Source organism: Rhamphochromis sp. 'chilingali', assembly GCF_963969265.1.
Source record: "Rhamphochromis sp. 'chilingali' genome assembly, chromosome: 6".
NCBI classification, from domain to species: domain Eukaryota; kingdom Metazoa; phylum Chordata; class Actinopteri; order Cichliformes; family Cichlidae; genus Rhamphochromis; species Rhamphochromis sp. 'chilingali'.
The window spans coordinates 27,723,809-27,737,868 of NC_137933.1; the positions used below are offsets into that span (position 1 = coordinate 27,723,809).

The following is a 14,060-nucleotide window of genomic DNA, read 5'->3' on the forward strand; positions in this document are numbered from 1 at the left end:
TTGCACTGAAGCACCGCAGCAATTTCCTAATGTTGTAAACCTGCTCAACATTTGGCAATAAACCCCTTTCTGATTCTGATTCTGCTATAGTCCGAGGCCCCTCCCTGAGCCTGGTTCTGCCAGAGGTTTCTTCCTGTTAAAAGGAAGTTTTCCTTTCCCACCATCACCAAGTGCTTCCTCATAGTAAGTCACGATTGTTGCTTTTGTATTTTTAATATTGTAGGGTGCTTAGCTTGCAATATTAAAGCACTTTGAGGTGACATAAATAACATTGAATTCAAAACACAGGGGGTTAACCAAACAAAAACGGTGCTTAATCCAACAGAAGACCCAGATCCAACAAAGGAGTCCGTATGTACAAGTTTATTAACGCACTGAGAAGTACATTAACAGTTTAAGAAGCATGTAGATGCGACAGGTTCCTGATTGATTTCCATACATACAGTTGATAAAAGTGGCTTAACTGAACATGTGAACCAAACGATCTGCCAATCAAATATTCTGAACCGGTTAAGAACTACATGTTAACACTGGTGTGAAGGATGTGCCCAGCTGAACCTGCATGAGATACACAAGCACATCAAAACGTGACCAGAATTAAAACACATTTAAACGGCTTTTTTCCCCAGCTGTGTGTCTGAGCACAGTTCACTAGTAACCAGGACAGAGTCATATTTTTCTGTTTGTAAAACGTACCTAAAAAAAACTTTTAAATATAGGTTTGATTAGCCAAAAACAAATTATTAAAATTAAAAATATTAAAAATATGCAGCAACGTGATGCATATTTTACCTGCCATCAATCACTAGATGTAAATTCAGGATTAGGTTGGCAGCCGCTTCTTGTACTCAAAGCTAATAGCGTCTTTCTTGCAGGTCACATTTCAATCCTGGCTAAACTTAAATGCCAGTGATCTTACAAACACGCTGTCCTGTTAGTCAAAGAAACAAAAAGAATATCTGCAGAGCAGCATCTCCTTCAAGGTCGGAATCACTTATTTACAGTAGAAAAAATATTTCTATATGTACATACACATGAAAGTTTGAGCATTAAAACACTTCTTTCAAAAATTACAACATGTTATCTGCTCCAGAGAAAATTTTAGACCGACTCCAAACTATTAAAGAATTAAGCAGGATTGCAACAGGAAACCAAACTGATGAACTACTCAACTTCAGCTGTAGGATTTGGATCAGTTTAGTTCAACTTTAAGTGTTTCAAACTTTAAGAGAATTCACTGTCAATAACTGCTGAACTTACCGGCCTTAAATTTAGAAAGAAATCTACCTTTGCAAAGTAGGCGAGTTCGGTTTTGAAGTCTCTCTCTCTGATTTGGGGCTTACAGAGCTGATTATGTCAAAATAAAATATGAGCAATTAATAAAAACCAGAAGTAGAAAACTAACTGCAGAAAAACAAAAAATAAAATAAAAACAGTCCAGGACTGCCCCTTTTCTAATTAGCAGTTTTTACACTTTCTTACAATCTTATGTACAATCGAAAGAGGACTTAAAATGTGTATGAAATAAACTGACTTTTAAATATAGAAACTTGTGAGATCATAACACAGAAGAGACAATCCTTAAAACCCTGCTTTTAAGATAACATGAAATACTGTAGGGACAAAAAGTAAAAGTGAGGGAATCACTTCATTGTAGCACATCTCTTACAGAGGTCCACATGAAGAGGTCAGCGTAAGGCTGATGCTTGATGTGAAGCTTAAAAAAGAAAAAACAATGTTTGAAACAGGGTTGTGGGGATGATAAAAGAAGAGATGCAGGGTCTATGTTGTCTTCCGAAAGCCTTTGAGGATGGGGTATATGTTTTCAAAAGCGTCGTAGATCTCTCCTCTCACTTTGGCACCTTAAACAAAAACAGGGAGTACAGTAAGTTACAAAAGTTAATTCACAACAATCATTAACAGAGTTTGAAAACTGAATTTAAAATGTTTGCACCCTCACAGAATAACGTCCTCACTATGCACTGTGGCACTTTAACTGTTGTTTGTTTATTATAGATTTATTGTATTATTTTTATCCCGATCCACTTTAAAACAATTTCCTGTTACGAAATCAAAAAAAAAAAAGCATCTATTGATCAACGTTTAGTACTATTATAGTTTTATATAGTTTTATTATAGATTCATTGGATCATGGGTTCAAGGAGGTTATTTGAAGATATTTTGTTAATTTGATTTTCGCCAACTACACAAATCAACTGACTGGAACTCCCTCAAACTTTATCATTTACGACTGGAGAAGCTATTAAATCAAATCCTTTCTGTCTCTCCGACAGTCAGTATATCATTCGACTGTGCAGAGATTCTGTGTGAAACATTTTCCCAACTACAAAATGTCCAGTTCAGTATCAACTTTAAATGTATCATCAACTCCATGTTTAATTCTTGGACTCGCGATTTCTTTTGTATGGCTCATACATCAAAATAATTTATCTTATTTACGATGAGTGGCAAGGACATGAGGACATTTAGAAAACAAGACTAACAAACTTTAACTTCTCCTCCTGTGTTTAATACACACAAAAGAGAAATGTTTTGTTTTTTAAGCAGACAGGATGGGCTCTTACCTGTGAGTACAACTTTCCCAGACACAAAGATGAGCAGGACAATTCGGGGTTTGATCATTCTGTAAATGAGTCCTGGAAACAGCTCCGGCTCGTAGCTGCAAAACACAAGTCGGTTATTTTAGTTCTTAAAAAGCAAAGAGTACAAAATCATTAACAATCATTTTTAATTTTGCAATTCACATGCTTTCAGTCATTTTAAAACAAACAAAAACTACCTGCTAAACTGCTGATGTGTGAGGACCAATCCCTCCAGCCGAATGGGGAACTTCACATCACAGCTGCCCACCATGTTCTGAATCTTGAAGTCCAGGAACTTGGCGGGAAAACCGAGCTTCTGCACAACACGCGCATATTTTCTGGCTGCTAACCTCGACTGCTCCTCACTAGAAAGATAAATGTCATCGAGAGCCCAGGGGAGCAGTCAAATATTAGTAAAGTAAAGCAGAAAGACTTTCCCCCCCTTTTTTGTAAAAAAAATAAAATAAAAAAATTTAACTGTAATCTGACCTCTTGGCTCCTGTGCAGACCATCTTTCCAGAGCTGAAGATCAGAGCAGTGGTCCTGGGCTCTCGTATTCTCATGATGACAGCAGCAAAACGCTAATGAATGGAGACAGCGAGGCTGACCATTATTACACACGTTACTTTTAAAATACAATAATTTCTGCTTGAATTTGATCCAAGCTGGGATTTTAATTCTATATAGATATTTGAGTTCGGTAGAGGAGACATGTTTAAATATTTATTTTTTAAAAGTGAGTTAAACAGGGGGCTGAAGAAGGAAAGATGTTGAGACTAGAGCTGTGTGCAACTAGTCGACTACAAGAATAAACAAGAACACAAGTCTGTTAACGTGTTTTTTCAGTTTCAAAAGCAGTTTAACTCTCCTCCCACCAGCCATCTCTTACAGCTCTTCTAGAGGTGGTGGCTGACTCAGAAGAAGGCATCCCTGCTTAGACTGCCGCCCCTGAGTCCCACACCCAGATCACAGGCAGAAAATGAACGCTATGGACAGCTGGATGGATTTACAACACCAGATAACCATTAGTTGTAATATGTAATGACATCACTTTCTGCAAAATCTCTATGTGATGAGAAGTTGTAAACAGGGTGGAAATTAGGTAGCTGACAGCTGTGTGTAGTAGTGCAAATCTACACGACCAATCATTGTGCAACAAAATGTACCTAACTGTTTCAGCTGGATCTTAAAAACCCACAGAATATATATATATATATATATATAAAGACAGCACACCCTGTCTCTTTTGACCAATTTAGACTAATCAGCTGATGAGAGTTTCTCTCTCTGGTTTATTATCTAGTACAGTGGATTCCAGAGTGTGCGTCGAAGTAATAACAGAAATTCAGTTTGTAATCACTCACAAGTATTTATAGTTACATATTTGTATTAATGAATTTAATTATATAAAAATGAATTAAAAACTGGAAATATGAGGTAGTTCATTTGTTATATTAATCATTACACTGACCTTAATTTACTCCTCTTGTACTGAAGTTTGTGTCACTTTGCATATGATTGGGTAGCATTAGCAATTTATAGCCAATGGCCTGTGTTGTTTAAGTTTTTGAATACAATTATCAAGGAAATACGCCACTCTGTCTTTTATTTTGATTAGAGTGGATATTTAAGATTTGGGCCCTGTCAGAATTCCTGGTTTTCAAGTGGGCCACAGCACTCTTGACTTTAGGCCTTTCTAGTAAATTAATTACCAGGAACATCCACAATTTGTAATTTGTAGCCTGCAGCCAGTAAAGTCACATCAGTAAGCTGTAGAGCAATAAAAAGCCAAGAGCCTCACCTTTGGGTTGTACTCTGCATTTCTGGCTCTCAGGGCAATGGTCTTCAAATCCAGTTTACAGCCTAAGTTTACAGTAGATACTATATTTCTAAAAGTGAAGGGGAGAAAAGAACAAGAGAAAACAACTGAGTGAAGGACATACAAACAATTAAAAATTTCATTCCCTTAAAGTACAATTTGGTTCAATATATGTGCAGGAATTTCTTTCCTTTTAAAGCAGTTATCACCAAAAATGGGGGTGGGTGGGATGAGATGTGAAACATACTGTAGCTGCGGTACTATGCCAGAGGTTTCTGAAGAAGGGGTGGCCGGCGTGATGGGGGTCATGGGGGTCAGCGGGGTGGTAAAGAGGGGGGTGTTTCCTGGCAGTGCAGTTGTGGTCGAGCCTCCCACTGCCTGGGAGTGGAAAAGTTGAGGGGTCTGCCCTGATGTCCCTGCGAAGGGGGAAAAAAAAAAAAAAAAAGGTGGTTATTTATGTGTAACCGGAGATTAACTTCCACCACGGCTAAATAAAACCAAGATTTCTCATAATAAATGTGGAAGATAAAAAAATGACAGCTTGTGGAGTACCTGAGCTGGCCTGTTGTGCCTGTTGTTGTGCCTGTTGCTGCTGTTGCTGAGCCTGCTGTTGCCTCTGCTGTTCCTCCAGTATTGACAAACTGTTGGTGTTCTGCACTGGCTGGGGTGTCAGACCAGAGCCATATGGCATCATGGGGCTGAAGAGCGGCATGCCTGGAGTCATGGCTCCCTGCATGGGGATAAAGCAAAAAGAAGGGCGTAATGAAGCAGAAACTAACTAGAGATATAAGACAGTTCCCTCAGTGTTAGTATTCTTGTTTTTAGGTCTGATTCTTCTCTTTACACAAATAAAACGAAAAATCTAAATGACAGCAGTCTCTCCACGGACTTTAAACCCATGAAGAATATGTCGGTTCTGTTGGAAGTACAGCCATTTCTGACCAGTGAAAGAACAGAAAAGATCACAACTGTGACAGCTCAAGGTGTCTTTTTTTCATGAAATAAAGACGTAACTTTAGAAATAAATCATACTTAGTAAGGTTGGATGATATGTAAAATTTTCCAAACGACAATCGTCGGCCCGATAAATAACGATATACAATATATTCACGCAGGTGCAGGCTTTTTGATGTAATGTAATCTGATTTGCGCATTTAGAATTTATATGTTTTGTTTGGAGGGAATAGTTCACCTTCTTTTCTTGTTTGTTTCAGTATTATTACAGCTACTTTTTGGATTATTAGCCAGTATCTCCGTTTCCCTCCCCACCATTGTGTGTGGGGTTTTTTTTAATTTTTTAAAAATATGATTGTTGTTTTTTTCTTCTGAACATAGGCTACTGCCTTTTTCTATTATGAGTTTGAGTTAAATTATTTTTTCCGTTGACTGCTTGTCTTAGCTTTAACCAACATCATTAGCAAACTTACTCATAGGCAAATAAATAAATAAATCATTCTTGTAAAAATGATCGGTGAAAGGCTCAGCCTATCGTCAATAGTCAATATATTGTCCAATCACCCAACCTTAATATTTAATAACACATAAGATGATTTAAGGGGTGTTGACACAGGGAGGACATTACTCATCATCCATCACTTTGTCGCTAATGGTTCATCACTGGAAAGCAGGCTCCAGTTGCATAAGTAACATACATTCATCAGCAGTATCCCTCATTCTCATTGGGAGTCACTTCAATCAGTCACCTCAAATTTGAGAAACGTAAAACTTTGTGTCCACCCACTTTGCATCACCAACACCTATTTCACCCTGTATCGATTTAAGTCTTTGAATATCCCTGATTGTATATGGTCTTAGGTCATCACAGTAATTCACTTCCTGCAGGGAATGGCTCTAGACCTCTTCCCTTCACCACTGATTTTCAATCCAGTTCTTGTGTAATTTGTTGTAGCATTTCCCCCTCCAGTTTCCCTTTCTTAAGAAAGGCTTCTTGACCATAATTGTTCCACTAAGACCATTTCTGATGAGGCTTCAGTATACAGCAGATGTATGAATGAAGTGAAGCACAAGACACAACACTGGTACATGCCTTGAATTAGGTACCTTTTTAATGCTTTAATGACTCATACGTCATTTTAAGTGGTTTAACAAACAAAAAAAGATTTCTATGAAAACAGGGACTGAACTGAAAATGTGGAGAAAAGCACCCATTTTAAGAACTTTAGAAAGCCTGAAGAACTATTGTTTAAGACCACTTCAAAAATAGAAGAAAACGTGGCTCCTTGGATGCATAAATATAAAGAAACAACGGATGGCTAAATCTGTGACTTAATTTTCAAAAAGTCTTAATGATGAAACACAAAGCCCATGTTACCTGAGGGGAAGCCACCAGCCCTTGGAAGGCTGGTATGCTGTTGTTCTGGTCCATCCCTTTAGATTCCCACGTTACTTCACTGCCACCCAGTAGAAGGCAGTAAAAGCGTGATAACTAACCCAGCAGGGCTCTTTAAACCTCCAGCCTACAATGTCAAACACCAGACGCAAACACTGCACTCTTCTTTTTACCCCTGGCAGTAGTGTCTTGGCTGAAAAGATGACAAGAAGCACACTTTACTCAGATAAAACTCAAACAAAGTGGCGTAAACAACATGCAAATGAATGAAACCAAAATCGTGCAGCAGCAAGCGGTGGCGCGAACTCATTTAAATAACTTTAACCTTTTCTAACATTACTTTAACTCTCTCGTTCATATCTTGCCCAGTACATGAGGTGTCCTTTAACCAGTTAAGCGTGCAAAATGCCGCTAATAAAGTTACCAAACATTCCTCGCACAAAATGAAACGTGTAAGCACACGGGCTAGCTGAAGTTAGCATTAGCAAATTTAGCAATCATGAATCTGCAAGCTAAACGTTTAAAAATTTCGGATTTATGCGGTAAAAACAACTGCAAATAACTCGAAAATCTGTCCGCATGAACCAGAAAATCATTCTTTAGCTTACAATCAAGATGTCGCTGTTAAAATCAACACACGAACAGCATAAATTCAGCTCTAGCTCCGTAACTACCCCGGACTTGTTCTTGGGCGCTCACGACCTACTTCCGGAAGCTTCTTCTTCTTCCGTCGTGTCACAGTTCACCGCAGACACAGCAAAGATGGCGTCGCTGAGTGACAAATCAGTTTGGGATGAAGTGGAGGATGGGATCGGCGAAGAAGTGTTAAAAATGTCCACAGAGGAGATAGTTCAGCGCACTCGTCTCCTCGACAGCGAGATAAAGATAATGAAGAGCGAAGTGCTGAGAGTAACCCACGAGCTTCAGGCTATGAAGGATAAAATTAAAGAAAACACGGAGAAGATAAAGGTGAACAAAACGCTGCCCTACCTGGTGTCTAACGTGATCGAGCTGCTGGATGTGGACCCCAACGACCAGGAGGAGGACGGGGCTAACGTGGACCTGGACTCCCAGAGAAAAGGAAAGTGCGCAGTTATCAAAACTTCAACCCGGCAGACCTACTTCCTGCCGGTGATCGGGCTGGTGGACGCCGAGAAGCTAAAACCGGGAGACCTCGTAGGTGTTAACAAAGACTCCTACCTGATCCTGGAGACCTTACCAACCGAGTATGACTCCAGAGTCAAGGCCATGGAGGTGGATGAGCGCCCCACAGAGCAGTACAGCGACATTGGAGGTCTGGATAAGCAGATCCAGGAGCTGGTGGAGGCGATAGTGCTGCCGATGAACCACAAGGAGAAGTTTGAAAACCTGGGCATCCAGCCCCCAAAGGGAGTCCTCATGTATGGACCCCCTGGCACCGGGAAGACCCTACTGGCCAGGGCATGTGCCGCTCAAACCAAAGCCACATTCCTGAAGCTTGCAGGTCCACAGCTGGTGCAGATGTTCATTGGAGACGGTGCCAAGCTGGTGAGAGATGCCTTCGCCCTGGCTAAAGAGAAGGCCCCATCCATCATCTTCATAGATGAGTTGGACGCCATTGGAACCAAGAGGTTTGACAGCGAGAAGGCTGGAGACAGGGAGGTGCAGAGGACCATGCTGGAGCTGCTCAACCAGCTGGATGGATTTCAGCCAAACATGCTGGTCAAGGTAAATTTGCCTTTTTACTCTTGAATACAGCAAAAGTGCACCTCAATTCTGCTACCACTTCACTGTTATTTAATGTTCAATACTGATAAAACATTTAAAACTACATCTGAGTAGATCTGAGGCACTTAAAGTGAATTTGTACAACAATTCATTAAGAAAAACGTTAAAATTTCATCAATATCCAAACCCCCACATTAATACTTTTATGATGACTGGAGTTTATTGCAATGATACTGTCTTTATTATTTAGGTGATTGCTGCCACCAACAGAGTGGACATCCTGGATCCTGCCCTGCTCCGTTCAGGTCGTCTGGACAGGAAGATCGAGTTCCCCATGCCAAACGAAGAGGCCAGGGCTCGCATCATGCAAATTCACTCTCGTAAGATGAATGTCAGCCCCGACGTCAACTATGAGGAGCTGGCCCGCTGCACCGACGACTTCAACGGCGCTCAGTGCAAAGCTGTGTGCGTGGAGGCCGGTATGATCGCGCTGCGCCGCGGAGCCACAGAGCTGAACCATGAGGATTACATGGAGGGAATCCTGGAGGTCCAAGCTAAGAAGAAGGCTAACCTTCAGTACTATGCCTGAGGACACTACCTGTGTCTGTGTATTTGTGTGTGAGAGTCTTTGATTACTATTAAAAGCTGTTGAGAAAACATGTTATGATTTCTCATTATCTTGAGTCAATAAAATAAAATGCCTCGAGTATCTTTTGTTATTTCCGCTAACAATTTTAAAAAAAATAATGTAAGGGTACCTGGTGCTATTTAGAAGCTGCACATCTGGAATTGCATAGTAGTCATGAATTTATTCTTAACTTAAAGCAGTTAAAGTTAAGAATAGATGGCAGGGTTCAACATACAGTTGTGGTCAAAACACACACACACACACTAATATTTCGTTTAATGTTCTTTAGTAAAAATTCTGGGGAATGGTAGAGTTAATTTATATTGGTTGGTTTCCGGTCTTTTGACTTGGCTGTTAAGCATAGTCCAGAAATTTTCAAAAGGGTTGAGACTGGAGTTTTGGAAAGGCCATTTCAGAAGCTCAGCATCAGCCTGGTTTATCCTTTCCTTAATCAGTTTTAACACGTTTGGGATCATTGTCCAACTGTCTCCAAGTTTCAACTATTTTGCTGTTAATCTAAAGTGAAGTGGAAGAATTTGGAGGTAGTCCTTCATTATTCCAACAATTTTGTACAGTCAACCCCCGTATTCCCCGGGGTTAGGGACCACAACTCCCTATGAATATCTGAAATCCACAAATACTCAGTACCCCCTCTAAAAATGCTTATAACTACCTATTTCAATCTTTTCGGAATCTTTGTGTTTGGAATTTGCGCATCTTTTGTTAAGAAAAAAAAAAACAATTTGAATGATATTTTGCTGTGTTTACATTAATATTCAAATTTGAAAAGTACATTTTTTATCATAAAAAATGTATTTAGTCAGAAAAATTACATTAAAAATCCATGAAATAATCTGCAAATATTTTGGAGTTGCTTTCCACAGAAAAATCCATGAATACCGAACCCCGGATCGACTGTATACCAAGTGGAAGAAAATGGATGGATCAATGAATACATGCTGGCTGTTCACATTTTAGATTTTCTTTTCCTATACACACACTTGTTCTGATCACGACATGAGTCATGCTTTTAATTTGACAACCATATAGACACACACTGAGCGCTCCAACTGTTCTACAGCCACACAACCCTTTTATACATCAGCCTACGATGATGATGTCATACATTTCTTTGAAATACTTTTACAAGTACTTAATGTGACAAGCTCAGTTTTTACAATTTGGCCCTTGTCAAAGTTGACCTAACTCATTTTATTGGTTTCAAGCACATCAGTTTCAATAGCTGACTGTTCACTGGGTGCTTCCTTTATTTTATTATACAGTCACATGAGATCACTTGGGTTGTACATAGCCAACAAACTAAAATGATTTTAATCCACTGATGATGTGTATGAATTATTTATGCCTACTATGCTAACCGATGGTTCTAAATGGAAAAAGCAAAACAAAACAAAACCAAAAAAACAAACCAATTTTATTATTTAACAAGATATTGTATTAAGATACTGTTTCCATTTGTATTCTTTTGGTCATAAAAGACAGGTCTATCTGAGGTGGAATGTGCAATGAACAAGCAGAGCAGACTTTTAAATTCTTTACATTTATTAAGAATGTAAAAAGAATAGCAGAGAGGATCTCCTTTGAAAACATAATGAAAAATCATAACAGAGGCAGGGTCTAGGTATGGGCGAGTGAAGAACTTACTTCTCAGAATAGGAGTGCTGATCCAGGATCAGCCTGCCAGACCACATAAAAGAGCATGTGAACAGGAGAACTGGAGTATCTGGGAAACAGGGGGAAGGAAACTAGCTCCCCAGTTAGCCACTAAGGTGGCTACTTGAATCAACACTCCTGTTTTGAGAAACCTGACGTAAAGGTGCCAAAGCCATAAAATGAATGTGCACCAAACAGAAAAACTAGAGGCAGATGGAAACAATACGTTTCCTCCTCAGTCTTTCCTCAGAGGTATAGTCTCCTCATTAATGCCCTCCTTAGTGATGACACAGACCCGAAGGGCATCTCCGGTGTAGACATCTCTCTCTGCGGCTGAGATGAAGACGTCTTTGACCAGCTGAACTGCCTTATCCTTAGTCAGAGGAACATGCTCAACACCCTCCATGTTCTTGAAACCAATCTGTGGAGAGAGAGAGAAGACCGAGTCCTGTATTTGTCTGTATTCTCAGAAAAATATGTTTAGTTGATTTTTTGTTTAGAAAGGACCCAAGTACAAAAAAAATCTTGAGTGAGCGAGCGAGAGAAAAAAGGGTCCAGAGACCAGATTAGGCTCCCTTCCACCTGCAGTCTCTGAGCAGGTCCACCCTTGCCATCCACCAGGTCACCAGCACCCTGTTTAGAGCTAAGTTCAGGTTTGCCTTTTCTCCTTTATACAGAATGGTTTTTTTTTTCCATATGGCATACCTCAATGCAGGTCTTATAACAGAATAACTGGAAGGTCGAGATTCTGAAACCTAAAATGTGGCTATGAAGTGGTTTGTCATGACTTGGTGGATACTGGGAGGCTAAATAAGCTTAAAAATACACACCCAAGATACAAGCACATGAATATAGTAATGTTAATATGGAAACATCAGGTTAGTACACGCGCGTTTTAAAAAACCTGGTTATCTAGTAGTGGCTGTAGCATGGCGCTGGCTGATCCTCCGGCCTTGTAGGTGTCTCTCTGGTAGGAACCCACTGGGTCAAAGCTGTACACTGCTCCCTTACCTGTATTACAATTACACAATATTACAAACAGAAACAGGATTTTACATACAGTAACACAGTAAAATCTTAATAGTTTTAAACATAACACAAACTAACAGTATGACATAAGAGTAACATTAAAAATAACACCTCACCCAGCACTACACTACACATGAATTATTTTATTTTTTGTAGACTGTCACCTCTTTGGGATCATTGTCGTTTTTTTTTTTTGTTTTTTTTTGGCGCGGGAGGGGGGATGCCCGTTTGTTCTTATTATTTTGTGCATGTTGTCATTAGATTATAGTGGTGGATTAGAGAGAATAATAATAAAGTTCTTAAATATGAACACTAAAGTAAGTAAACCTTGAAGTTTTGGTTAAAAAAGTGTGATCAGATCAAAACCTCCCTCCTTCTTTGTCTATCCTGCAAGACATTTTCATTTATCAGTTTAACTGAGAGAGTAAAAACGTATTTAACTGTATCCTGTACCTTTTACCGAGTTCATTAGCACAAATTCAGAGTTCAAGACATGCTGTTAAAATCCAGTTAGCCTGCCAAACAGTGGACTGCTCCAAAAATGCCTTTAGAATAAAAGTATGTTGTTTTCTCTGTGATCTTTCCTGGCATTTTTACCGGACTAAAAATTCTGAGTGTTAGACTATGTGCCAGGTAAGTTCACACACTAGTGGATGAAGGCTCCCAAGTTCTTGTTACCCATCTTTCATGGCTATGTATGCTAAGAGAGGTCTGATATCCAACTGACTTGATATCTACAATAATTGCTTTTTTAATATATAGACACATTACAGTGGAAATGCTCATCATAGCTTGTCCACTCAAGCTTTAGCTCAATTATTTTACCATGTTAATAAAAGTTGTTTAATGAAGTCTCTTGGCAACTTTTAGTTTGTTTCCCAAAGTTGTTATACAAACTAATGTAGTCTCACAAACTTTATTCACTTAAATGTGTCTTCTGCACAAAAAATAATCTATAACCATAGCAAGAAAAAAAGATCTGCAGCCCAAACACAGTTTAAAAAAAAAATGTAGTCATCATAATATCAGCACCCACCCTCTTCATCCAATCCTCCAATGATGTTGTAGACGTAGTAAGGAAAGAATCTTCTGCTGTACAGGATGGTGGACAACATGGCTGCAATGGCTCCGCTGGTCATCGTCTTGTTGTTCGAGTGTTTGTACATCTGAAAGGAGAGAAAGCATTAGAACAGCTGTGTTTTAGCAAGACGATGCTGACTGAGAGTCCTGAAGTGGGTGTGGATGATAGCCTGTTATATTATCCATCATGCAATGTGAAGTCTTTCTGTACCACTTCACCTTTAGTCTGGCATCAATTATTTTTGTCAGAGTCAGGCAGTCGCCATGGAAACCACTGCAGCCAATTACAGTTGTGTCAGTCCTGCAAGAGGAGAACATTCTGATCAATATATTATTTATCTGGTAGCTTTATCCCCAGAAAACAACAGCTCATTTTTGGCACAAAAAAGAAAAAAATGTACACACTATTAAAGGTCTCACGGGGCTCTACCCATAATTCATAACCTGTTGTTTCCCAGTGGCTTCACAGAGAGATGACAGTGCACTTACAGCTTATAGCATTTTGGGGAGTCCCGGCTGTGGATTGAGTAGCCTTCACTCAGCCTGGTGTCTGAGGCTACAATGGCAAAGTCTTCTCCGGCAACAGCCAGTACAGTTCTGAGGAAATACACCACAGAGGTCAGCCTGTTCACCTCACAAGAGCGGAAAAAAGTCTGCTGCACCAGGAAACTGCAAATGGCAGCTACAGGCTACTGATCCGAAACTGAAACTGTAGGTTTAACTAATTTCTAACAAAAATCTCTCGCTCACAATATAACTTTTTTCCACTAAGGTTAGATAAATATATAGGTATACAGTTATATCGCAGACAGGATCAGAAACTTTTCATTAACTCAACAACTGCTTTGTTGACAATTCATTTTCGGAGCGGGTTAGCTTGAGTCCAATGTAATAGGATGTAAACGTTAGCAAAGAAGCAAGCTAACTACACAGGAATTGAAAATAAGCCCTCACCCTCCGTTGAAGGCGTATGGAGAGAACTTGTGCTCTACTGGACCAGTATAATGATAATCTTTCATCTTCCCAGGATCCCCGAAATGCTGAGAAGAAAGCATAATTGAAGGAAAAGGCCGACGGTGCTGAAGCTTCTTTCAGATAAACTCGCTGTATCACTGCAATATGGCAGCCTCTTCTTTTACGGTCGTCACAACCGAGTCCTCAAAGCGCCTC

The 14,060-nt window shown here is 39.6% G+C and overlaps 3 protein-coding genes across 3 annotated transcripts; 1 reads left to right on the top strand and 2 right to left on the bottom strand.

Moving 5' to 3' along the window:
- Positions 1-348: 348 nt before the first annotated feature.
- tbp (TATA box binding protein) lies at positions 349-7,499 on the bottom strand. Its single transcript, XM_080885229.1, has 9 exons — positions 7,381-7,499; positions 6,755-6,965; positions 4,975-5,152; positions 4,670-4,838; positions 4,405-4,492; positions 3,093-3,184; positions 2,801-2,968; positions 2,586-2,680; positions 349-1,862 (listed from the first exon to the last, which is right to left on the bottom strand). Exons 2-9 carry the CDS (start codon positions 6,806-6,808, stop codon positions 1,783-1,785), a joined length of 924 nt encoding a protein of 307 aa, XP_080741355.1. The 5' UTR covers positions 6,809-6,965; positions 7,381-7,499; the 3' UTR covers positions 349-1,782.
- An 8-nt stretch (positions 7,500-7,507) lies between these two features.
- On the top strand, positions 7,508-9,186 carry psmc3 (proteasome 26S subunit, ATPase 3). The gene is made up of 2 exons (XM_080885225.1): positions 7,508-8,479; positions 8,730-9,186. The coding sequence occupies exons 1-2, from the start codon at positions 7,535-7,537 to the stop codon at positions 9,066-9,068; spliced, it is 1,284 nt and encodes a 427-aa protein (XP_080741351.1). The 5' UTR covers positions 7,508-7,534; the 3' UTR covers positions 9,069-9,186.
- Positions 9,187-10,649: 1,463 nt separating this feature from the next.
- On the bottom strand, positions 10,650-14,030 carry psmb1 (proteasome 20S subunit beta 1). Its single transcript, XM_080885231.1, has 6 exons — positions 13,845-14,030; positions 13,380-13,487; positions 13,110-13,191; positions 12,847-12,976; positions 11,686-11,792; positions 10,650-11,202 (listed from the first exon to the last, which is right to left on the bottom strand). The coding sequence occupies exons 1-6, from the start codon at positions 13,943-13,945 to the stop codon at positions 11,017-11,019; spliced, it is 714 nt and encodes a 237-aa protein (XP_080741357.1). The 5' UTR covers positions 13,946-14,030; the 3' UTR covers positions 10,650-11,016.
- Between the last annotated feature and the right edge of the window lie 30 nt (positions 14,031-14,060).